General features: G+C 36.9%; 2 protein-coding genes and 1 long non-coding RNA gene across 6 annotated transcripts; 2 read left to right on the top strand and 1 right to left on the bottom strand.

Moving 5' to 3' along the window:
• Positions 1-1458: 1458 nt before the first annotated feature.
• Positions 1459-5180, top strand: LOC122306898 (cytochrome P450 71AU50-like). 3 transcript variants are annotated; one of them, XM_043119455.1, is made up of 4 exons: positions 1459-1615; positions 1792-1829; positions 3327-4237; positions 4317-5180. In XM_043119455.1, exons 3-4 carry the CDS (start codon positions 3350-3352, stop codon positions 4929-4931), a joined length of 1503 nt encoding a protein of 500 aa, XP_042975389.1. In that variant the 5' UTR covers positions 1459-1615; positions 1792-1829; positions 3327-3349; the 3' UTR covers positions 4932-5180. The 3 variants fall into 3 exon arrangements, with proteins under 3 accessions (XP_042975389.1, XP_042975391.1, XP_042975390.1); XM_043119457.1 differs by having other exon boundaries at positions 3306-4237; XM_043119456.1 differs by lacking the exons at positions 1459-1615; positions 1792-1829 and having other exon boundaries at positions 1849-4237.
• Positions 5181-7834: 2654 nt separating this feature from the next.
• On the top strand, positions 7835-9229 carry LOC122307537. The gene is made up of 2 exons (XR_006241772.1): positions 7835-8896; positions 8987-9229. It is a non-coding gene; the product is annotated as an uncharacterized LOC122307537 (long non-coding RNA).
• A 1493-nt stretch (positions 9230-10722) lies between these two features.
• On the bottom strand, positions 10723-26852 carry LOC122307536 (protein ACTIVITY OF BC1 COMPLEX KINASE 8, chloroplastic). 2 transcript variants are annotated; one of them, XM_043120461.1, is made up of 21 exons: positions 26201-26852; positions 20838-20973; positions 20207-20373; positions 18381-18501; positions 18149-18249; positions 17682-17780; positions 16775-16885; positions 16588-16667; positions 16392-16461; positions 15543-15616; positions 15371-15440; positions 15165-15253; positions 14397-14521; positions 13610-13690; positions 13460-13520; positions 13315-13369; positions 13126-13224; positions 12951-13040; positions 12508-12567; positions 12296-12419; positions 10723-11242 (listed from the first exon to the last, which is right to left on the bottom strand). In XM_043120461.1, the coding sequence occupies exons 1-20, from the start codon at positions 26657-26659 to the stop codon at positions 12303-12305; spliced, it is 2265 nt and encodes a 754-aa protein (XP_042976395.1). In that variant the 5' UTR covers positions 26660-26852; the 3' UTR covers positions 10723-11242; positions 12296-12302. The 2 variants fall into 2 exon arrangements, with proteins under 2 accessions (XP_042976395.1, XP_042976394.1); XM_043120460.1 differs by having other exon boundaries at positions 10723-11210; positions 26201-26851.
• Between the last annotated feature and the right edge of the window lie 116 nt (positions 26853-26968).

Genomic DNA, 26968 nt, shown 5'->3' with positions numbered 1-26968 from the left:
TCACTTTGAAAAAAATAAATTAATATGGGACCCACATGAAAAAAAAAAACTAACTTTTTAATCGTGGACTCCACTCTTTTTCAAAGCGATTGCACGACGTTTGCAATTCCACGACTGCATGTAGCATTGCTCTTCATTTATATTTTTGTTCTCTTTCTCTATTTCTAGGTTTGGTATATAATATTTTTTTCGCACAACGAAGGGGCACAAAGCACAACGGTAGTGTTCGATCGTTCTCGCTTTCGAATGAATGATGCGGATTTTCTATTTTCATGAAATCGGGTTAAGTTTGGATAGTGAATAAGTAATGGAAAAATAATAATAGAATATTAAATAATAGTAAAAAAATAATAAATAATAAGAAAAAATAGATGAAAAATAATAATAAAATAATAAATAATAGTAAGTTAAGAATATCTGATATAGTATCCAAACTCAGCCAAATCTTCTTTCTTACAAGCCTCTGTTTGGTGCAGAATACAAAGATATGTCGAGTGTACCTTGTTCCTTTTTCACATGTGCAAGAATCTTGCTCTATAATTGTTGGAAGCCATTAAAGGCATGTGTTGTCTTTATGTCAAGAAGTCCGTTTAACACGTGAAATCGGCCTCACTTGTGTCAAACTTTAAATAGATTGAAATAAAAAGAAATACACAATAGAAGTCCGTTTAATTTCACTTTCACGTACAATGTATTGCATTATTGGCCAAGTCTTCTTCCCTTGCGTTGCTTTGTCAAGCCATTGTTGTGAGATAATGTGACATTCGCACAAGATTGAAAACCAATTGCATACTCAAAGGGTCCATTTCTACCGTTTCTCTTGCGGTTTATCTCCGTATTCCCTTTCCCTATGCTGTTTGTGGGCTTTTTCATCTACATTTTGTTTCTCTTTCTCTATTTCTGGGTTTGGTATATAATATTTTTTTCAGCATAAAGCGCAACAGTAGTGTTCGATCGTTCTCGCTTTCGAATGAATGATGCGGATTTTCTATTTTCATGAAATTGGGTTGGATTTGGATTTGGATAGTGAGAAGTGTTGTGAATAATAGTGGAAATGTAATGATAAATAATAACAGAATATTAAATAATAGTAAAAAATAATAATAAAATAAAAAATAATCGTGAAGTATGCTAAGAATATATGACTGTAGTATCCAAACACAGCCAAATCTTGCTTTCTTACGAGCCTCTGTTTGGTGCAGAATACAAAGATATGTTGAGTGTACCTTGGTTCCTTTTTCACGTGTGCAAGAATCTTGCTTTATAATTGTTGGAAGCCATTAAATGCATGTGCTGTCTTTATGTCAAGAAGTCCGTTCAACACGTGAAATCGGCCTCACTTGTCTCAAACTTTAAAAAATAGATAGAAATAGACAATAGAAGTCCGTTTAATTTCACTTTCACGGACAATGTATTGCATTATTTGGCAAGCCTTCTTCCCTTGCGTTGCTTTGTCAAGCCATTAATTGTTGTGACATGAGCACAAGCTGATTGAAAACCAATTGAATACTCCAAGGGTCCATCATATAAATTTTTGATTATATATATCGATCTCATCTTTTATACTTCTTCACGATTCCGAAATCTTTACTTGTCACGACACCCCGACCGGGAGGTTAGTGATCTGGACTAGCTAGATTTCACAGTTCTAGGTTGTGGTTGAATTTAGTCTTTGTTTGGTTTTTTTTTTTTTTTTTTTTTTTTTTGTTCGTTTTCTGTGTGCTGTAACTGATTCGTTCCTTTCGGACATTCTCGGCTTGAACTTTTATTTTAAACCTTTGTTTATTGTAGGAAAGCATCCTCTTTTTTCCAAGATTTCTCTCTCTCAGGTATTATTTCTCTTCTTGCATTATCTGAGATGGAAATGACGACTTTTTCCTAGAGGTTGTTTTTTTTTTTTTGTTGCAGTTTTTTGTTTGAGATTTTCTTTTTGTCTTTTCTTGCTTGATTAGATATTGGAGGTTGAGCAGTACTGCTTGATGAGGTTGTTTTTTTTCCTTGCATTAAATGGGATAGAAATTATGACATGGTTGATTTATTATTGAAAAAAGAATGTATATGATTAAGACTATATCTAAGATTCCTCTTTAAATTATAACATGATTCCTTCAAAAGACTTCTTGTTGTGTGCACGCCAACCATAATGATAGAGATTTGTATTTTCACCCAGCCAACTACATTGCATATTAATATTAATGTTGTGTTGTGATGTTCTATAAAATAGTACAAATCGCACTCACACTCTAATTCATTGTCTTGGATATTGCACCCTTATTATAAGAAATAGTCCAAATATTGATAATAATAACGCATCAACATAGCTCGATGGAAGTAGAACAAAAGTATAGTACATAGATCATCTCTAAATTTATGAGCTATCTATTTAATTTTAAAAAAAGCCGATGTAGCACGAGACTCGTCGTGAGAAGATAAATTATTTTTTTATTATTTTTTAATCATTTTTTGATATTCTTAAATATTTTTAAAAAAAATTTCACAACATCACTAAAAAATAATTTTTTAATCACTAAGTTAAAAAAAATAAAAACAATCGGACCCATGTTTGGGACCCATTTTCGGTGAATATAGCTTTTTGTATTTAAAAATTATCCTTTTTTCATTACACCCATCTCTCTTTGTTTCTTTTCTTTCAAAAGCCAAATTCCAGCCCTAATTTCTGTTATTTATACCATAATTCTAGATCACATTCTCCCTGAACTTCCAATCATCATTCACCATGTTTACATCAAAGAGGCCGACCTACATTACTTTATGCCATTTCTTGAAACTACACTGTTATACAATGGCTTATCTTTTGATCGATGTTCATGCCATCCTAATTTCCCATGCATTCCTGTCTTTCCCATTTCCAGTTAACATTATTATCTTTTCGAAACATACAGTACCATTTGTATTCTTTTATGTATGTTAATATTTTCCATCTCTTCGCTTATATGTTTAAATTTTTGGGTTGAACTAATTAACGAGCACATATTGAGATTAGAGTCATGATTAGATCACCTATTTATGCTCTCTCTCTTTTTTTCATGAAAATGAAAAAAAAAAAGAGTAAGAGGGAGTAATTGGAGAAGGATGAACATGGAGATTTGGATAGTGAGTTGAGATAAAAATTGAATAAAATATTATTAGAATACTATTTTTTAATATTATTTTTTTTATATTTGGAAAAGTTTGAATTGTTTATTGTATTTTATGTGAAATTTAGACAGCTGTAATGATAAATAAGTTAAAAGACTTTTTATATCCAAACCGTTCCAATATTTTATGCAATTTCCATGTCGTAGATAAATACTCTGATATTGTAGCCATAACAACATCTATGTGAAACATGCCTATTCTGGCTTGGACGTCGACGATATTTGTGCTGGTTATTCTTGCTTATCTCTTGCGAGAATGGACATGGAGAAGGATGAACAAGACTAAGAAACTACCTCCTGGTCCAAGAGGCTTGCCTATCTTTGGGAATCTTCATATGTTTGGGGAATTTCCTCATCAAGATCTTCACCGACTAGCCCAAAAATATGGCCCCATCATGCACTTGCGCTTAGGCTTTGTGCCCACCATTGTTGCCTCCTCCCCCCAAGCTGCTGAGTTGTTTCTTAAAGCTCATGACCAGGTGTTTGCTAGTAGACCACCTAGTGAGTTTGCAAAGCACGTCTCTTATGGGCAAAAGAGTTTGTCCTTCTCTTCTTACGGTCCTTATTGGCGCAACATTCGCAAGATGTGCACCCTTGAATTGCTTAGCAACCTCAAAATCAATTCTTTCAGATCCATGAGGAAAGAAGAGCTTGGCCTACTGGTGAAGTTTATTGAAAAGGCTGCCTCTGATTGTATTGTTGTTGATCTCAGTACCAAGATCTCATCCCTCAGCGCGGATATGAGTTGTCGTATGTTGTTTGGGAAGAAGTACATGGATAAGTATTTTGATGAGAGAGGATTTAAGGCTGTATTTCAAGAGGGTATGTATCTAGTTGCTACTCCTAACCTTGGTGATTACCTTCCTTATATTGGTCTCCTTGACCTTCAGGGGCTAACGCGACGCATGAAGGCAGTTAGTAAGATATTTGATGACTTTTTTGAGAAAATTATCGACGATCATGTCCGATCCAATGATGAAAATAAGATTAAGGACTTTGTTGATGTCATGCTGAACTTCATGGGACCTGAAGACTCCGAGTACCATATTGAACGGTCCAATATCAAGGCCATAATTTTGGTATTCATTCGTTGAACTTGTATACTGTTTGATTCAAATTTAACAATCACTAATTTCCTAATGATGATTTTTGTTGCAGGACATGCTTGCAGGATCAATGGACACTACTGCAACAGCAATTGAATGGGCAATTTCAGAAGTTATCAAGCATCCAAGGGTAATGACGAAACTTCAAAAGGAGCTAGAAGATGTAGTGGGCTTGGAGAGAATGGTAGACGAATTAGATTTGGATAAGCTGGAATACTTGGACATGGTTGTAAAGGAAACCATGAGACTACATCCAGTAGCACCTCTACTGCTACCTCATGAGGCCACAGAGGACATCACCATCCAAGGCTTCCACATCCCCAAGAAGTCTAGGTTGTTAGTGAACGTATGGGCAATTGGGCGAGACCCAAGTGTTTGGATTGATGCTGAGAAGTTCTTCCCAGAAAGGTTTGTTGGGAGTAGCATTGATCTCCAAGGACGTGACTTCCAACTTCTCCCATTCGGCTCTGGGAGAAGAGGTTGCCCGGGGTTACAGTTGGGTCTAACCGGGGTTCGGCTTGTGGTGGCACAGCTTGTTCATTGCTTTGATTGGGAGCTTCCTAATAACATGCTACCAACTGAGTTGGACATGACTGAGGAGTTTGGCCTTACAGTTCCTAGAGCCAAACATCTACTCGCTATTCCCCGACATCGCCTTCACAAATAAGAAAGAAGATCTCCTTTCTTCTTTACTCTATTGTCATCTATATTTATTGATTTCATGGTAATGATGTCCCTGTCACACTCATGTTATTAGAACTCTTCAAGATATGATGTTCCTTTGAGTTTGAGATTTGCTTTAATGCAACTCATTGTACTTTCTGTCCACTATATAATCGAAAAATATTCATAAAATAAGAGAGACATCATTGTATAATTTATATATGAAATACTCCAGTCAGCATACATAAGCTAATCACAAGCATTTGTAACTCTTCTCAACAGTAAATGGCAATGAAGTACCTAGGAAGAACAGCTCTCCTTAGTAGTCAACGTAAATACAACATGAAATAAATGGTTTTAAGTTTGATATAAATGAGTTTCGATTAAAGTAGATCAACTTGATTAGACATAATTAATAAACGGGTCAATCCTCTTTATAAGTCGCAAACAATCCATATAATCTATTTAAATTGTATTTGAAGGTTACTATACAATATGTACGCTTATGTTCGTTATTGTTGGGATTGTAATATTGATATTATTATAAGTTCATATTTTACAAATATTGACATTTTTTGTTGGTATTTAGTCACATTTCTTAGAGAGATTAAGTATATATAATGTGGCTACTAAAATTTGTAGACCTTAATTTTCATATAAAATTATGTCAATTAGGTCCAACGGATTATACAAGTCAATTGAATTTATTCGCACGAAACCGATCAAGACGGGTCGTGTTGTGTTAATCAAATTCTAATCAACTATTAAACAAGTTATTCAAGTTGTATTGTGCCATCCGTTATTTATATGAGTAGTGTTAAGGTTTTAAGTTTTGGTCGATTTAATTAAGCAGACGTGTTTAATTTAATATATATAATAAAATACTCATTTATATCAAAGTCAATTCAGCTTTGGGAGAAGAGGCTGCCCGGGGTTACAGTCTGCAATTTTGCTCGTGGTGGCACAACTTGTTCATTGCTTTGATTGGGAGCTTCTTAATAACATGCAACCCACTGAGTTGGACATGACCGAGGAGTTTGGCATTACAGTTCCTAGAGCCAAACATCTACTGGCTATTTCCCGTCGTCGTCGCCTTCACAAATGAAAAAGAAAATATTCTTTCTATTTCTCTCTATTGTGGTCTATACTAATGCGTATGTGGAATATCTGGATTTGTTGGCGATTTATATTTGCTGATTTTATGGTAATGCTTGTCCCTGTCCCACTCTGCATGTTATTAGAAATCTTCAAGATATGATGTTCCTTTGAGATTTGCTTTTATACAACTCATTATACTTTCTGTGCAATATGTAATCCAAAAAATCTTCCTAAAATAAGAGAGACATTATTGTATGTGAAATACTCCACCCACCATATACAAGCTCACAAGCATTTATTACTCTTCTCGGCAGTAAATGGCAGTACTGAAGCATCCATGGGAAGAACAGCTCTCCAGCCAACCGCAATCAATATGAATACAACATATAAATGGGTTTAACTTTGATATAAATGACTTCAGGTTAAAATAGACCGAACAGATAAAATATAATTAATAAGTCAGCCCTCTTAAACTGCAATTTACCCATATAACCCATTTAAATTTTATTTGAAGATTACTATACAATATGCTTATGTTTATTATTGTTGGAATTGTAATATTGATATTATTATAGGTTAATAATTTAAAAATATTGACATTTTTTGGATATATTAACTATAATGTGGCTATTAAAATTTATAGATATTAATTTTCATATAAAATTATGTCGATTAGTTCAAACGGGTTATACAAGTCAATTGAACTTATTTGCATGAAACTAGACAAGACGAGTCATGTCATGTTAATCCAATTCCAATCGATTATTAAATAGATTATGCAGGTTGTGATGTATCATCCGTTATTTATATGAGTCATGTTAAGGTTTTAAGTTTTAGTTGTTTTTTTTTTTTTTTTTTTTGGAAGGAAAATTGCCATCATTCATTTATCAGATAAATTTATATTCATAACTGGGTGCACTCTAGGATGTTCCCATATCAAACATGACATTATAAACCAAAATAATGTATTTGGAGCTCTACCAATATACTATTTCATTTTATGACTGATCTGATTTTCACTATTGCTAATCATACTCTCTACAGACAAACTTTCAAGAGACAATACTCTCTGCGTAAACAAAGACTCAACCTCACCCTTTATAGAAATAGAGGACTCAATCTCTATAGATAAAAATTCAAGAGATGAATTATTTTTTTATTTTAATTAACAATAAGGAAACCAAAAAGAAAAACACTAAGATGTATGCAAAAAATGACATATTATAGTTTGGACCAACTTCAATAGACTTAAGAATCTGTGACAGCCCGTAAAAACAACATACTTGTGTTTTTTCAGCCACACAAGTCAGATCTGAAAGGTCTAGTGGTGGCAAGTCTGGTGATCTAGCGTGTGTGTCGAGAAGAGCTGCCAAAAGGGGGTGACACGTGAGGACTAAGCGCAGATGTGGGTGGTGTGTGAGAACCACACAGGTTGGTTTTCGCAAAACCACCACTTTCCTCCTAATGATTTTTACCTATGAATTTGATTGTGCTGCACATTTCTTGGGAGTTGACAGAAAGCAGTAGATCTATCTTTTTTGGCTTCAAGAAAGCGAAGTAAAACTACGCAAAGAAAATCTTAATAAACAATGTGGATGAATGGAGGAAGAAGTGAAGGAGTGGGAGGAGGAGGAGGAAGTCAAAACCTCCTTCCTTTTAGTGAAACTTAGATCTGGAACCTTAATTTTAAGAGAGAGAGAGAGAGAGAGAGAGAGAGAGAGAGGAAGGAGGCGCCTGATATATATGTATAATTCTGATACTAGAAAGGGTTTAAGTTCTGGTTGATTTAATTAAGCAGATCGTGTTTGATTTAATCTATATAATAAAATACTCATGTCTTAAGATGACAAGAATAGTAAATACGATCTGTAAATACAAAATATTTCCTATTTTATTAAAAACTCAGCGCTTTTGATATGTAGGCCGAACAAATGCATGAAGAAGCTGTTGGGAGCCCCACAGCAAAAGCAGTATCATGGATACGACACCCTGCATGGACCTGATGCTTGCCCAGTCATACAAATGACATACTGCAAAGTTAGCCCTTCGTTGATCAAAGCCCATTGAGGTATGGATTTTATTATATTTATTCATTTTACATTTGTTCATATTAAATTTTGAAAAAGTTCCGCAATCTTATGTTTCGCTGCACATGACATTATGAAATTTTGATAGTTATGTTACGTGACAACGCGATTTTTACCTTGACCATCATTCTTTGTTGCCTTGTGATTAGAGTTCGTTTCTTTGGGTCGCCCCTCCCCCTGTTACATTGAGTGCTAAACCCATTTCTTTTTCTTGCGAACTGTACATATATTTAATCTCATTGTTGTAGAGCTACTTCTTGTAAACTTTGGTATGCACACAGAAAGCTCAGATGGCAAAATTAAGTTAATGCTTCTTTGGATGACAGTGTTAGGTAGATCAGCAGGATGTGGATAGAAAGAGGATGCTTGGAGACCCATTAAACAAGTGACAATGATCAGTGCCAACTTCCTTGCCCATTTATATATTAGTTAGGGACAAGACATAAGGAGTAGCCAACCCATCTTGAGGACTGAGCTTGCTGCTGAGGAATCAGGAGACAAACCAAAAGAATATATATAATTAACACTTACAAACTTCATAAATAAAAGATTGGATTAGAGAAAATTGCATTGCACCGAGTAGCTTTCAAGATTTCATATATAGTGGTAGTAGCTTTTGCTTGTTCTCATATCATCCACTACAACTAGGCTTTAAAGAAGTACCAATGACATCTTCAAGATTCGCTCTCTCTTTTTTGTTCTCTTTTACTGTTTTGTATCTGTAGCTCAAGGCGAAGCAAACACCAATGAATTTGTGGTGGGCTCTGCAGGGACTTCTGCAAATGTAGTCATCTCTCTCTCTCTCTCTCCCCACACACACACAAAGTAAAGAGTTACTGTTGTTAACTAGACATTGATAATGGATATGATGCAGGGAAGAGCTGGGTGTAGTAAGGAGATTTCCGAGTGCAGAGAAGGAAACGAGGAGCCAGAAGATAATGTTTTTGTCAATGAGGATTATATCTACACCAACTCTTTTCCTTAGATAATTTATCTCCTTGTAATGTAAATTTGCTTTCAATGGATCATTTTGTAGCTGGAGTCCAAACACTAGTTTTTTGAAGTTTAGTGAGGTCAAAAGGTAATCATATTGAAGCTTAGTTTGACATTATGTTCATAGTGGATTCCACTGATGCTAGTTCTGCCACCAAATCATGACAATTCACAAAGCTCCCCCTCCTCTGATCACCTACGAAAGGGTGATCTTGCTTGAAAAAGTTATTAAACTTGCAGGTTTCCAACAATATCTAGAAAAGAAGATGAAAATTAAGTCTATCTAATGTCATGGGATGAGCCTGCAATAGTAATTTTCAGCTAAGGGACTTCAGATTTCAGAATAAGAGAGACTTGAGAGTAGGAGTAATCTCTGCTGCAAAATGTACAGCTGCAGATCAGATATAGGGGTGTGATTGTTAATTGATTGCTTTCTTTTGTGAACTCTACTTGTATCATTCATGAACTTAGAGGCACAAAGCTTAAAACCTGTTCAACTGCTTCAATCATTTGATCATCATAAGCAAGTTTCTTGCCATTACAATACAAGCAAAAATGTCTGTACGTTCTTCAACCCCTTGGTTATTAGAATTTCTGTAAGCACTTGTCCCACACCCGTGTTATGCACAGAAAATTATTAATTTTTAATAATATTTATAATCTAATTACGAAGTTTTTTAAATGTAATATTACTTTATTATTATATGTAACAAATAAGATATAGAGAAAGAAGACAGATCGTTATATAAGAAGAATGCAAAAGTGTTCTAAACTTTTAAGAGTCTCAAATTGTCTAATATTTATTTACATTACCTTTCAAGCTGTTTTAACTCAGGGTCTATCTAAGGGGTGGACTGATGATGTGCACCGATCATGTACACCGCTGGTGCATTTCCTTTGTGCATTTTTTTTAAATATTTATATATAAAAAAACACATAGAAGAAATGCCTCATTGGTGCACATCTTCGGTTCAATTAGTATTTTTCTTTAACTTAAATAAAAGACTCAGAGAAAAACACATACATCTCTATCTAAATGAACTGAGGGGTAACAAGGCAACAAGACCAACAGATTACACAATAGAAATAGGATGGGTGTCTACTGAAACCCAGAAATGTGAAGTCTTCCAACATTTAGATTTGGCTCATGATCTTGAAGTTTAAATACACCAATTGATTTGTGCAAAACTAAGTCTAACTTATAAGGGCTAGCTTATACTAATTTCTTTCCCAACATATTTCTTGGTGCGTGTGAGTTGGTGATTAACAAAACAATGCTTGTCCTCTAACTTGGGTTCAGCTGATCTGGCTTCAAGCACTAGGACAATGGTCATGTCATCGAAGATTCTCTCTCGCTGAGAGACTTCTTATTAGCTTAATTATGGGAACATGACCATGTGGGAATCTTTAGGATTTCTGATTTTTTTTTATTTTATTTTTTTTTTTTTTGTTTAATGGCGCAAGGGTCTTTTACAAACATTTCGAATATTTATATTGTGACAATAATCTTTACTCTCCTGTCTACTACTGCCTCTAAGATCTAACCATTAAGATAGACACAAAAAAAAGTGATGTGATACACTACCATAACTTTCTTATAGAATCAAAGCAGAAACATTAAAAAAGAAGCATAATTTATTGAATAATTATTTTACCATAATTTTTTCTTATATTACAAAATTATATACCATTAGTAGACATTCATCCCCCCGTTAAAGATGACTACAATGCCGACATCTACCATAGAAACGTTACAAATTATAAATGTAACTCCTCGTTGGGGGCTGAAAGCTATATCCTTTATGGGCCACCAACTTGCGATTCAAGGCATCAGGTCAAAATAGACTAGAGTCCTTTTGGGATAATTCTTGTAAAAACTCAAAATTAAAATGGAACAGCTTAGCTAACCTAATTACAAGCGCAAATCTCCCCATAAGCTCTTGCTTATACTGAGGGTAAAGGGACCTACCGTCCTTTTCTCAGAAAAAGGGGGAGTAAAGAACCCCTCATGACATGCTCCTTCAAGCTCTTGCTTTCTTCTGATGAATGGACATCTGACTTGGGTGATCATAAAACTTCATATGAGCACCGTCTGCACTCTAGATCTGAAATGAGCCCGACCAAGGGAACAAATTGGCTGTAAGGTTAAGATCCATTAAATATAAAAAGTTCACAGCAGTTTCTATGGTATAGCATAAAAATGTAACCCGTAAAATGCTTAACACTTCTAGATGAGAAGACAGATTACACAAAATGATCAATATGAATAAGCACATTCCAATAGCCATTAGAAAGTTTCTGATTTGATCATGCAGCGGTGAGACAGTAAAAAAGAATTCGCATTTCGTCATCATGGCATGTATCATCAGCTTCATTTTATAAGCTCCTAATCGGAACAGTTGCTTATGACAGATAATAGTGGGTGAGACTCTCAGTAACTTATTCCCAAGGTAAAGAATGGTGATTCGATGATGGTTCCAGAGTTCAAGATTTATAGAAACAGCACAACTATGTACCTGTTTATTTGGTTGACACAATTTTATTCAGTAGTATAATAAACTGACTTGAGAAACTCTATTCATAGGTGCTTTAAATCAGCCTTCAGTTTGAGGATGAAAACCACAAAGTAACTTTCTGGTGTTGAGGGACCTGATATCTATATGACGACCATAATCTACCATACAAAGGTCAAACTCCAAGGTGATTGTCATGGGTAACCCAAAGGTGCTCCAAATTCAGTTCACTTGATTTAGAATCCAATCTTGTAAGCCTTTCTAAAAGGTAAAGATTAAGGGGAAATAAATTAACACGTTTGTCCACTTTCTTGGTAGCTTATACATGGGATCATCCATGCTCACATGAATTCTCCAATAAGGCCCTCGGCTTACATATATCCACGATCTTCTACCATCCAATAACTTCCAACACCACTTACGTGCACAGATTCATACAAAACGATAAACATTGCTGAATATCAGAAATGAATTGTGAAAAATAATGTCATTTTTTTCCTAGCTTGAACACCACCACAGAAATTGACTTGTTAAATAAAGCTCACAAGTTGACATCAAGGAAGTAGGATATATGTTCTATATTCTGTCAATTTTTGTAGTGTTTGGTCACACATGACAGACACTCATATATGCAACTTTCCAGCTGTCCAGAAGAAGAGCAAATGGTATTCACTTACCGGTGGCTTAAGCAGTTCCTGTTACCAACCTCTCCCGTTCATCAAGTTTTTTGACCTTTATAATGCCAAATAGAACTTGAAAGCCAAAAAATGCACAGAAGACATATGCCATAGTTGCAGGCACCTGAAAATAAACAATTTACTGAATAAAAATTAAGCCCCAAAGAGATATGTATTGCCATAAAGAAAAAATATTAAAAGGGATAGCTTACTCGTATGGAATTAAAATACAAAATCGTTGCAAGGTTTATTAGGCTCCCAGCAGCTACAGCCTGTTGATTAGTCGAAAGGAGATACAATCAAGGAGATAACATGTTAAAGGGAGTATTACAAACATTTTGCTAGTCTTTTAAGTTCTGTCTTAGAGACCCCAGGTTATTGTATGTGTGCATTTTTGGTGTGACACTCTCTCACGCGTGCGCACACACGTATGCACCCTCTCTCTCCCCTTTTTATTTTATGGCCCTCATTCTGATGATGGGAGACTTGAATCCCCCAAGGCCCAATAACCCTCCAAGATTCATAAACCCTCTACTTTATATTTGATGAAGCTGCAGAAGAAGGAAAGAGGAAAAAAACAAATAAACAAATTGCTCTAGGAGTGGAGGGATAACACTTGTACAATTCCCCTAGAAGATAAGCCAGGTAAACTCACATTCCCTACAGTCCTCTGAACAGCTGCAACACGCTGGAACGCCCGCTCTGACTCCAAGGTTCGAACTCGAAGTTTCAGATCACCTTGCTCCTGTATTAAATGGAGAAAGGAAAATCAATTTGAAACCCACCAGATCAATGGAACATAATACATCAAAGAAATTTTTAATAAGTACCAATCGTTGGATAATCTCTGCAAGCTTTTCAACTCTGTCAGCCTGTCTGAATAAATTGTAGAACGCACGAGATTGTCTGTCCCATCTCTTTTTGAAGTCCTGAAATACTCATAAGATTCATAAGAAATTGAGAAACAGAACAGAGCAATGCAAAAGATAATGAGAAAGTCAAGAGAGTTTTGAGTTTGCCTTCAGGATAACTTCAACCCCAGCTTCCTTAAACCTTAACAACTCCATCGCATAGCTACGAGGTAAAGCATCAAAGGATTGTCAGAAACAAGGAATATCTAGCTTGCTAAATCTCAGAGTTGGAAGAAGCAAAGATCAAACTCACGGTTTGGCAATCTCAGTAATATCAAATCGAGGGTCAAGGCCCTTTCCAATGCCATCCAAAACTGCAGAGATGATAATATTTTACTGGTCTGAGGTTCATGTAGCATGTACAATTCAAAACAATCAAGCCGGAAATCTCTTATTATATTACCTGAGAATGCTCTAACAACAAATGTGAATGTGGCGGGAAATCGAAAGGGTTGGTCTGCTGCAATAGCTAATAGATCTTCCCCTGTTAGGAGAATGCAACAGTTAGAATCTCATGTTCATGGGGAACATGTGAAAACCCTAGCACTTGCTTTTGTTATCCAAAGTAGAACATTCACACAACTAACTGATCTGACGGTAGAAAGTTCAAAGATAAGATAGAGCTATCTGTTTACTTTATTATATTTGTTATGCAGATATGCACACATGTTACTGTACATGCATGGATACATTACATAATATTCGTTATTCAGTTAGCCATGAACAATTTAAATAACTTCTAAAATCTCGAGGTTTAATGGGGCAGAATACAGTTGCATGTGTATGCATCAAACAAGCAGAGGGTTTTCTTATTCTAACCCCAGAGTATGCCTTAACTTCCTATGTCTCAAGTTCAACAAGACAAAACTGACCCCAGAACAGAATCTTCTCTGAAAAGTCAAGACTCCCAATAAAACAGAGGACCACCCAGTTCCCATTTTTTATGCTGGTAAGAAGCATGTAAGAGGTATTGCAATTGATTGCTATCCCTGAGAATATACCTAAACATCATAAGACCAAATTATTATTTATGTTTCTACAAAAAAAATATCCCAAAATGAATTGTATTGATTATGCCCACCACATGCACTTATCTCTCAAAATCTATTGCCATATAGTTGTGACATTCAAAACTTAATGAAAAATGATAAAACCTATCACAGACATAAGATCTACACCAGGTGAATTACCAATTGCAGCCAGCCTTTGTTTCTTTTTCATTACTCTTTCATCCTTACTCAATGGCTTTTTAAACCCCGGCTCCATTGTCGCCAGCTCTCTTTCCTTTCTTTGTGCAGCAAGACGCTCTTCAAAACTGCAAAACAGACAGGTTATAATTTTAGAGTCAGAAAAATTCAACCAGGAAAAAAATGTCTTCAAAAAATTTAGCAGGACATTTTTGTTGATTGACATTAGACAATTTGGCAGGAAAAAAAATGTCTAATATATAATTGGCAGGACATTTTTGTTAATTGATATTACCCAAGAGCTTCATCTTTTGTTTTTTCATAGGTAAACAGGACTGCTTTAAAAAAGAAGGAATAAAAAGCTCCATATTTTATTTAATACTCAAAAAGAAAAAACATTAGCATTCCCAATCAATACACACAGGGCCTGGCTGTACTCAATCCCACCCTGTATATGATTAAATTCAAGCATCATTCTTGGTTTACAGAAGGATAAGACAACAGCTAATATCTTCCTTTCTATTGAATTTCGAAATGACTTGTGCCAGATCTATAGTGCAACAAATTTAGCCCGCTGGAAGCATTGTTAGTATTCTTTGGGTATTACACTTGACCTGACATGGAGGTATTTCCCCAAAGTGAGCTCTTGAGGCATCACTGAACTTAAGCTTATTTCTGTTTTCAAAAAAAGTTAATGGAATAAACTACTAAAGAAAGTAAAAGCATCAACATATTAGAAAATTTGAGAGAAAAAAAGAAAAGATGGAGCACCTGTTAAGGAAGAATTGTGCTGTTCGTCTGACAGCAGTCATATCTCCAGTAGGTACAAGAACACCCATTTGAATCATTGCCTGAAGCACCTGCACTAGCATAAGAGTTCCCACCAGTAAGTACATAAGAACCAAGCATAGGAACTGCAATATCATTAAAATATGATAATTGAATGATGGCCACCACCCTTAAGGGGAATCAACTACCTTATCTGGATCTTTCTCATAGACTCCATAGAATGATTCGAGCAAACCTTCTCTGATATTTTGACTGATACTACAGGGAGAGTAAATGTACAGGACAGTCACCATAGGATGCTACAGAAATGGAAAAGAATCAAAGGATACTTAGAGTGGGTAACACAGGACCAGAAAATACCTTCCCATCATTCCAAAATCATAAAATATCAATCTCCCACCGTTGACATCATCAACAGCAATATTTCCAGGATGCTGCAGAGAGAAACAAATAAAGATTCCGGTTACATCCACGAGACAGATTTTTTTTATAGGTATCCACGAGACAGATATGCAATGGCAGGATCTGAAACTAGAGTAATGCTAGATACAATCATAGGATGTGCAAGCTTCCTAAACTCTCTATCAGGGTATTATGTTTGAAAGAGGCTAAAAAGAGGGAGTGGGGGGGAAGTGATGTTATAAAGAATGCAAGGGCACGATTTCAAGAATGTTCCAAGAGGGTGTTCTTGACCATCTCTTTTAATTCTTCATATGATTCTGATATTTATACACCATACTTTTTCTCCTATTTTACTAAATCTGCCTTGCCTATACCTTCAGCTGCGAAGCGCTACTCTCCTGCTTACAAAAGATTACTTCCCAAGCAAACTACTGAAGACAGACTACTGGGAGTGGGAATAAAGCTCCAGCCCTTAGCCCTGAAATGCTTTTTCCTCAGCAAATACTATCATAACTCTATAGAGGGACCTTCTGACACCACAAAAGATAAGACTTATGACCAGTCACTCCGCCAGCAACCCCTCCCCCCCACCAACACCAAAAAAAATAAAAAATAAAAAAAGCTGACTCTCTATATGATCACTAGGGATTTTAAACTCCTCTATGAACCAAGGTAGTATAACTTATATTTATCCAAATAAAACAGTGCAACAAATTATAAATAATATATCTAGAAAATAGTCCTAATCTTGGCATGCTTTATCAACCTTTATAGCATTAAAACAAAAAAGCAACAGCAGGAACTCACAGGATCAGCATGGAAAAAACCATGGGACAGAATTTGTTCCAAGTACGATTCAACAGCATATCGACCCAACCTAGAAAACAAAGAAATAGAATTATCAGGTGTTACAGGTAAATTAACTTTTCATCAAGATGTACAGGAGTAGGTGATCTCATGCAAACTAGGTTTTGCCTGATGTAAGGCATGAGATTGGATTAACCTTTGGCGATCAACACCCAGCTGATCCAAAGCTTGTATCTTGTTTATCTTGATCCCTGGGACATACTCCATTGTCAGAACCTACATGCAAAATTTTTATAATGATAATGATCAAAAGAGGTTAGATATTAAAAGGTAAATAATAATCACGTTAACCGGTTGAGGTTATGACTTCTAAAAGATTAAACCTGTGGTGTCGTATACTCCCAATATATTGATGGAACTTTCACATAATCCATATTTTTGAAGTTACTTGCAAATAGTTCTGCATTGGCAGCTTCTTTTGTGTAATCGATCTCCTGAAAATTGAAAATTCTAGTTGCTAATTGAGCAGGAAAAATAAAAGAAAAGGAGAGAGAGAGAGAGAGAGAGAGAGAGAGAGAGCTTGATATCAAGGTAAACGAGAGTATAAGTTGCATCAAAGACCTATTAGGGACCGACCAACTTCAAACGAAAGATGATCCTAATATGTGTTAAAAGTTCTGCTCATTAAATCTAAAGTATTTTGAATTGAAACAGAAGTGAACTGAAAAGGCAATCCCATGCAATTTCTTTTCCCAAATAGTGTTATAATTTTCACACTTTTAGGCTTAAAGTAGATCACATACAATCCTCCATCAGCCCCATTTCAGAACACTGGAGCATATTCTTATCAAGTCAGCCTTCTTGAAAGTGTATGCAGATTATACATTATTCGGTTATCATATTCCAACTAGTTTGAAATTCGGATCCTTAACAAGGTATAAGTCAATTATATTATAACCTTGACACACACTCCTTTTTGTTCCCCTCATCTTTGTTGAATGATGGAACCATCTCAATCAACTTGCTTCAAAGTTATCCTTGATGCTGTTCCTAAAGTCCCTTAAATGTTTTGGTATGATATTATCAGTGTATCCTGTCCCAGCCCCTACTATTCCATATGAACTTCCTTGTCTCAGATCAATTCGTTTATCAATATTGATTTGTTTTTTCTTTAAACAAAGCAACTCTCACAGACGGGCATCTTATGAGCCTTAACTTTATGTAGAAAAAGGTCTGAAATTCCATCAAAACCCAAGCACAAGAATGAGCCTATAAAGGGAATATGACTACCTGATATAAGACACTAGCACACTCATCATAGATAGCAACCCAATCCCTCTTAGCACCGTCTGACTTTGGGTCAACTTTCTGAAGATATTCTGCAATTACCTGGAATAAAGAATGGCCATAGTATCAATGCAAGTCAGAGTGGACAAACCTGTTAACATGCATAAATATCAAGAAATAACTTTCAGACATGTTTATATATGAGCGGCAGGACACAAGTGCATGCCCATACAGACACGTCTCATACAGACATACAACATACTCGCATGGAGACATAAATAAAGAAACATAAAAAAATTACAAAAATGAGAAAGAAATAAAATAAATAAATAAATAAATAATTCTCCAAGTGTCTTTGTTATATTAAGCAATAATCTAATAAAAAATTTCGATTTCTGCAGGCAAAAGAAAGCATGGAAGGCCACAATTAATATATGATGAGTACTGGCAATTAACAATAGAAAACTAACTCTCAGGTTTTTAAGATCAATATCAAAAAGATCCTTGAGACCAGGCCTTTGTACTTTAACAACAACTTCCTGTCCCTTCAATCTTGCACGATGAACCTGACCTGCATAAAAAAAGAGTATTTTGAGACTTGAAATCTTATAAGCTATTGCAAAAATCAAGAAACAATTTTACTGTAACTAGAACATATAAGGTACATTGAGCTAGGTTCATCAAAAGGCAAATAAAAATTACCGAGACTAGCAGCAGCTATTGGTTCATACTCAAACTGATCAAATATATCACTCAAAGGAGCTCCAAGTTCTTCTTCAACTATAGACATAGCAGTCTCCGAAGGGAAGGGCGGAACTTGATCCTGAAGCCAAAAAAAAAAAAAAAAGCAATTCAGTTTTACAAGAAAAATCACCAATATATAAAAGATAGCAGGGCCATAATATCTTTTATTTTTATGAAAAAAAACTTTATTAATAAGAATAAAATAGGCATTGCCAACGTACACAGGAAGCAGGGCCATAATATCTAGTGACTGTTGTTAACTTATTCTTTTTTTTTTATAATTAATAAGAATTTTATTACCATGAATAGGCATAGCCCGAGTTCACAGGAAGTATACAAGAGGAAATACCTATACACAGCGACTAAAAAGATAGAAAAAACTAGATTAACTCCAACACATCATCACCGTTCATTACATTAGCCTGAGCCCATAGACATAGAGTTTTAAAGAAAAATTCCCTAAGTGTACAAAATTATTCTTTCAGAAAGGTAAGAAGAAAAACAAGCTTAACTTCTTCTTTTTTCATAGGTAAAAACAAGCTTAACTTCCACTTTAAGAAGAAAAACAAGCTTAACTTCTACTTTTAGGGAGAAGTTAACTTATTCTTTCAGAAAGATAAGAATAAAAACAAGCTTAACTTCTACTTTTAGGTTCTGATAGCAAAGAAATGGTGAATGCCCAGAAAGAAAAAGGGGGCAAGGTAAAGAAAAGTGGTCCATATGTTATGGTTGTTGTCACCATGTCTCTAGCTCCTATTAGGCAAGAACAGAAAATTAAAAAAATAAATAAAAATAAATTTATCTGCATCATCATGTTTTGACAAACTTTACTTCTCTAAGTTGAAAAGAAGTTTTCCCATCAACTTGTTTACATCTAGGAACATAATATATTGCAACCACATATTTGAATAGAATTTTTCTTGATTACCTATTACAAAAATATATATATTGCAACCACATATACCTTGGAAAATTAAATAGCTTTTATTTCTTTGTACATAAAAAATCTGCTGTTGATTTATTTTTTATTATTCTCAGAAAAAGAGATATACCCATCAAACAAAGGAAAAGGGAATATTAAGTCCAGTTGTCATTAGTATGGCATAGATGAAGAATTATAAAGAATGTTAAACTGAATGTCTCACATCAAGAGGCACACTAATTCTTTGAGGTTTTTGACATTGATGTACATTTTCAAGAGTATTGTGACTATTGTCCACAAATAAATGATCAAAATGATATTACTGGGGGCTGTACAAATATATCTGAGTTCAAAGGACTTCAACCTTTATTTGAACATCTCTCCCCATTCCACCCCACAACACCTTCCCCAAAATTGAAATATAAAGCAAACCAATACACATTGGTTGCTCACTTGTTAGCCATACTGGGAACTCAAATATAGAAAGTACAATTGGAATGAGAAACCCTCTTTCTTACCCTAGATTGCTATTGGCTAGCTATTCATGTTTGTTCCTTAGATGAGATCACAAAGTAGTAACCTATCTCAGTCTCAGAAGGCTCTAAATGAACAACAGTCATAAAGTTATAAGGGAAAAAAGGTTGATGAAAACACATTATTAATCTGTTTCATTTCAAGATGAGCACTAGACAGTGGAGTGGTGAAGAGAATTAGAAGCAGAGCAGTGAAGTGCAAATAAGAACTTAAAAGAAGCATCCAAGCGGCAAGTACCAAGATGGTTCAGCCAATCAACACAACATTATTGATACACACTGTGGCATGAAGCACTCATGAATGACATCTAAAATAACATAAATTCAACCTGAAGTTCTGACAACTGATCAACGTATTCTTGTGCAAGAATGTCCACCCTTGTGGAGAACTGCTGGCCAATTTTGATGAATGTAGGACCTAATCTCAAAATACTTTCTTTAAGCCACTTGGCAAGGGCCTTCCGCCTTAAAGCTTTCTTCTCTTCTGTCATTCCTCCTGCAAATCCACATCTTCAAAATCAGATCTAGATTAACAACCCCATCCACTCGCCCCTCCCCCACCAAAAAAAAAAAAAAACTCCATTTTTATCTAAATAGATGAAATCATATCAAGTGAATTATAGATATCAAGCCTGCTCCTAATTGGAATCTAGTAGAATTTACTTTTAGAAAGCAATTCCAAGTTTGGCGGTACAACCCTTTGCAAATATTGCACCACGGCCTTTTGAACAGCTTTCTCATGCTTGACACTTACAAAATATTAATTTTAGTCACTAAATACTGCAAAAATCTTGCTTTATTTATTCACTTCAACTCAGATGGACAATCACATATTTCAAAAAGGTTGCTAGGTTTTCAAAGCCATTCTCAATGACACAGCATTGGAGTCTTATTATGAACAGATACTAAACTGCATGCTTTCAATTGTTGGAAATTTTCAATACGGTAGAAGTGCCAGACCTCTATAAGAGAACTTTTTATTGTCCAGCCAAGCCTTAAAGATAAATGTCAGAACAAATCCCCAAATTTCCAAGGTCCTCTGTATTGTTGAGTAGGTTTTGAATCTACTCCAGCGGCCACCAGGTGCAACAGAAACCTGCAAAATGTTTCACAAAAAGACTTTTCTCAATATATAAATATATATATGCATGTTGCTTGTGTGTGTGTGTGTGTGGACAGATAGATTTTGTTTTTGATAAGTATGTGTGGTCAGATAGATAGACAGATATAAACTCTCTTGTGAACAACCATATATATATTTATATAAACAAAACAGCCACTTCCAACACCATCAACCAACCATTAACCTGAACTTAATTCCAAGTTTGATACCTCAGGTTATATTCTTCAATTACATAAAATCTTAAGTGGGATGGGGCTTTCGAAATTTGTGGTTATAGAAGCTAAGGAATTTGAGGTTTTTAGAGATGGGGTGCAAGTGTTCATTATTGAGAGAGGGAGAAGAGTGATAACAGAGATGTGTTTGGGTCTGAACATGGTTAGATGGTTCATTAAAGCCATGGAGGATTTTCTGAAAAGTGGGAGGAAGGTGTTCTATTCTGCACATCGAGAAGGAGGAAGAGGTTACACTGCACAGAGATGCTCCAATTTCAGGGGTGGATACATGGAGGTGGTGGCATATGGAGGAGGTGGCCACAGAAACTCTGTTTGCGTACCAGAGGACAAAGATGGTAGGGGATGGAGGATGTTGATGGAGGTGATGAGGGAGGTGGGAAGAAGCCCTGCTGTCCTACCACCACCAGAGAAGGCTGTGCATTATGCCTCTCGGTCGTATAGGGAGGCTCTTCAACAGAGGCCTAGTAACCAGCTTTCCAATGTCAGAATATGGGACAAGCCGAGAGATAGGGTAGGTCTGCCGAGAGGTGTTTTTCCAGCTGCTACCCAGAGTGTAGTAGGAAATGGCAGAGAAAATGATGGCCTTAATATGGAAAGGGAGGAAGGCGTGTTACAGGAGCTGGTGGCACAAGTCAAATCCATGCAGGAAAAAATTGAATGGCTTATCAAAAGGGCGGAAGAAAAACAAAACATGGGCTTGGGCTTGGGCTTGGCCGAAATATCGGATGAAGCGGGATACCTCCTCCCCGTATCCACCCACTTCTTCCTCAAGCTTGGGCCGAGATCCAGCCCTTTTGATATCAGAGCTGATACTTGAGCAAAGGGTGACAAAGTCAATCCAGATTTTTTTGGTGGTCTTGGAGGAGGCAGACGGTGGTCTGGTGAAGGCCAGCTTAGCAGTGGTTACGGAAAAGGAGAACTTCTAGGCAACGATGGAGACTTTCTGGACTCTGCGTGTAACCCGACGTCTGTGGATGAGGAGCTGACCTCGCCGATGGGACAGAAAACGCCAACAACTTCAAATCTGATCCTGTGCAACCCGACATCACTGCAGGAGATCCAGAGCACGCCGATGAGTGAGCCGAGAACTGCTGGAAGGCTGATGAGTGCAATGGGAAGCTTGGATCAGACACAGACCATGACGTTGGAGGAAGAGGAACCCATAGCAAGTGAAGAACAGCCTAGGCCTGGGGAAGAAGATGAAATTCCAGATGTAGAAGGGGTTAAAGCCTCTCGGGTAGGGGAAAAAGTGGAAGAAAAGGAGAGAAGGGAGGTGGAGGGGGAAGGTTCAATGGTTCTGTTTGAGGGTGAGGATTTCTCAGAGGATCCTTCTCCAATAAGTATGATAACTCCCTTACCTCATAATTGGGTCTTGAACAAGGTGATAAAGATGCAGAGTGTGGTGGGGATCTCGTGTGTGGGCTATGAAGACCAATTTAAGGCACTGTTAACAGCCATTGAGGCCAGTCACTATCAACATGGTGCTATATCAAAAAAAAAGTAGGGAGTTGAGAAGGCTTACTTGGTCTATTAATTATGATGGCAAGGATGGAAAGTAGGGGAGTACAAGTCGTAGTAGAAATAAGGGAAGGGCTGTTTCAGTTGTTAAATGAAGCCAAAAATTCTGAGCTGAAATGTAAGGGGGTTGAATGAGGTTAACAAACGCCTCCAGGTTGAGACAATGGAAGCTGGACATTATTTGCTTGCAGGAAACAAAATTGAAGATTATTACAAGAAGAGTCATAAGGAGTTTATGGAGCTGCCAATTTGCAAGATGGTCCTATTTACCTTCGAAAGGGGCCTCAGGGGGAGTATTAGTTATGTGGGATAAAAGGGTGGTGGAGAATATAAATAAGTTTGTGGGAGAATATTCGGTGGGGTGCTTGTTCAAAAACTTTGAAGATGGGTTTGTGTGGGCTTTCGCTGGCATTTATGGTCCTAATTTGGATTGTGAGCGGCGGATGCTTTGGGATGAACTTGCAAGCATGGCTTCATGGTGGGAGGTTCCATGGCGTATTGGAGGAGATTTTAATGTGACTAGATTTCCTAGCAAAAGATCGGGGGAGGGTCGACAAACTCTTGCTATGAAGGAATTTTCAGAAATTATTTATGAGCTGGAATTAATGGATGTACCACTAATGGGGGGTGATTATACTTGGTCCTCAAACCAAGCCTGGTCAAGACTAGATAGATTCTTAATATCTCCTTCTTGGGAGGAACATTATCCAGATCTCTCTCAAAAAAGGCTTTCTAGGATTTGTTCGGACCACTTTCCCATTGTGCTGGATTGTGGAGAGATCCCAGGGGGTAGAAGGCCTTTTAAATTTGAGAATATGTGGTTAAAACATGAGGGGTTTGTGGAGTTGGTGGGACAATGGTGGAGCTCATATCATTTGCGGGGCAACCTGAGTAATGAATTGGCTGGAAAGTTGAAAGCGTTGAAAAAGGATTTGAAGTTATGGAATGAGCAAATATTTGGTGATGTTACGCTACAAAAAAAAAAAAAATCTATTTCAAGAGTTACAAAGCTTGGAGGGAGGTGGAGATGAGAGCAATCGCAAAGGGCAAGTCGTTGCTGATTTGGAAAGAGTAATTCTTATGGAGAAAATTTCATGGCGACAAAAGTCAAGGGCTTTGTGGCTGAGGGAGGGAGATAGGTGCACGAAGTTTTTTCATCGCATTGCAAACTCTCACAGGAAATTCAATACCATTGAGTCCCTAAACGTGGATGGCGGTGCACTTACAAATCAAGCTGAAATTAAGAATCATGTGGCTGGACACTTTGAACACTTGTTATCAGAACCTCATGATTGGAGACCTACTTTAGACGGATTAGATTTTGAGCACATCGACCAAAGTAGTATGGTTTGGTTGGAGAGACCATTTGAAGAGGAAGAGGTACACATAGTAATCGGGAAAATGAATAAAGACAAAGCACCGGGCCCGGATGGCTGTATTATGGCTTTCTTTCAGAAGTGCTGGGAGGTGGTGAGGGAAGATGTAATGCAGGTTTTCCAGGAATTTTTCACATATGGAAAATTCGATAAGAGTTTGAATGCTACTTTCATCACAATGGTCCCAAAAAAAAGGGTGCTATAGAGGTGCAAGACTTCAGGCCTATTAGTCTGGTGGGGAGCATTTATAAGATAATCTCTAAAGTCCTGGCTAATAGATTGAGCACAGTTATGGATAAAATTATCTCTAAGACTCAAAATGCTTTTGTGAGAGGGCGCCAAATACTGGATTCGGTTCTTATAGCAAATGAGTATTTGGACTACAGGATCAAGTCGGGAGAGCCAGGTATTTTATGCAAATTAGACATGGAAAAGGCCTATGATCATGTCAACTGGGACTTCTTGTTATACATGTTGAGCAGATGTGGTTTTGGGACAAGATGGAGAAAGTGGATGAGACATTGTGTGTCAACAGCTCGTTTCTCAGTCTTAGTAAATGGAGATTCAGTGGGCTTCTTTAATAGCTCGCAGGGATTACGACAAGGTGATCCATTATCACCCCTTTTATTTGTCATCATAATGGAGGCCCTAAGTCGAATGCTGTCAGCTGCGGTGGAGGGGGGTTTCTTGGCTGGTTTTGTAATGGGAAACATTAACATCTCACATCTATTGTTCGCGGACGACACATTGCTGTTTTGTGAGGCAAATGCAGGACATGTACAAGCTTTGAAGGCCATTTTATTGTGTTTTGAAGCGGTATCGGGGTTAAAAATTAATCTTGCAAAGACGGAGATGGTTGCGGTTGGTGAGGCAAGGAACATTAGAGAGTTGGCCAACATTTTGGGATGCTGAGTCTCTTCTTTGCTATTGAAGTATCTTGGCCTCCCCTTGGGGGCTACTTTCAAAGCCAAGGTAATTTGGGAGGAGGTGTTGGAGAAATTAGAGAATAAATTGGCCGGGTGGAAAAGGTTGTATTTAACTAAAGGGGGCGGACCACTCTTATCAAGAGCACACTATCCAACCTTCCTACATACTACTTGTCTCTATTTCCTCTCCCAGCCAGCATAGCAACAAAAATGGAGAAACTTCAACTTGATTTTCTGTGGAGTGGCTTAGGCGAGGAGCTCAAATTCCATCTAGTAGAGTGGAATAAGGTGTGTCTAGAGCTGAATGGTCTCAGTTTCTAAGATTTCCTTGTATTAGTTACTAGATCCTAAATAGGTGTATTCACATGTATACCTCTAGTGTACCTGGAATATGCCTATTAATAAAATTTCTTATTACTTATCAAAAAAAAAAAAAATTCTTCAATTACACATAAATGTTGAGTACCTTTATTCATTAATAATTGGTGCTTTCATTGCAGCTTAGCACATAAATTAGCTTATCGTTTATACTTTGTATCCATTACCATTTTTCCTAGCTGTAATATAAGATATTTATATATGAACTAGCATTTAACTTTCTATCAAACCCCACTTACAATTTACATGACAGACAATGACAGGATGCTTTAAATACCCGCCTTTTCTCTTTAGATTTTTCTCTTTGGCCCTTCATAAGATTCGAACACCTCAATTTTACTAACACGCTAATATTTAGCAAATGAGCCCCACGCTCATATGTTGCAGATGAGTCCAACCTTAAGAATCAGGCGAAACGTGAGGTAAAGCACCGGACGTTACCAGTAAGAAGTAACACATATTTCTCACAACATTCTCCGTTAAGATTACACGTTCCACGCAGCCCATAACAAGAAGGAGAAATATTGGACACACTCAACCTGCATTCCCTTGCACAGAGCCAGGTCCTTCAAACGTGATTCCTAGGCCCCACTTCCAAATCTAGTAGTTTTCATGTATGTACTCAAATTCACTAAACTCAAAATTGAAAACAGTAATAAAACAGCTAAGCAAAGTTTTTTTTTCTTTTCAAATTCCATTGAACTATTTTTTTTATAGGTAAAATGGAAAAATTCCATAGAACTGTATACTCAAATCAACACCAATTTACCTCAATGGATTCTTTCCCGGATCCCTTGAACCACGCATCTTCTTTACCAATCTCCTCAATCCTTCTCTTCCTCCCGTCCTCCTTCGAAACCGTATCTTCCTCCTCCACCAACTCCGCCGCGGCCACACCATTCCCGTTCACATACTTCACCAAGCTCCCACTCTCACGCTCAGACACGCCCACAATGCCATTCGAGTACAACTCAGTAGACACATCGTAACCAGTGTCGCCAGTAGCAGCACTAGCAGCTCCATTTCCATTTTTCAATTCCTTGATCAATTGCCTCTCTCTCTCTTCTACCAGCAAACCTTCCTCACTCACAGCCCTAATTCGATTCCTAAAAGAAGGACGGCACCTAAGGTTCCTGGATACAGAAATATGAGAGAGAAAAAGCCGGTGTTTGGGAGTTGTTTGCGGAGATAGAAAAATGAGCTCGGGTAACGTTAGAGAAGCGGCCATGCTCAAGGCTTTTTGCAAAGAGAAATTTCTATTGAACCCTAACCTAGTTTTTCATTGAATGAGCAACACAGAAACGAATCCAAAGGCTTTCTAGTGGCTGTGGACAGAGAAACATTTGCAAGACGAAGAAGACGACTAGGACGGTGACAGTAAGTGAGGAAGGAGGGAGGGAAAATGGTGGAAGTAGATAGGACACGTGGCAAATGAAAAGATGACCATCGCGGGAGTTGGGGATTCTTATTGGGTGAGAACCCTGTCGTGTTGTCTTGGCCACAAACGCGTCTAGGGAAAATGGACGCTTTTTGGCTT

The sequence above is a fragment of the Carya illinoinensis genome, chromosome 4 (genome assembly GCF_018687715.1).
Source record: "Carya illinoinensis cultivar Pawnee chromosome 4, C.illinoinensisPawnee_v1, whole genome shotgun sequence".
In the NCBI taxonomy this organism is placed as follows: domain Eukaryota; kingdom Viridiplantae; phylum Streptophyta; class Magnoliopsida; order Fagales; family Juglandaceae; genus Carya; species Carya illinoinensis.
The sequence above is the reverse complement of the archived record's forward strand: the minus strand, read 5'-3'. Positions and strand labels throughout refer to the sequence as shown.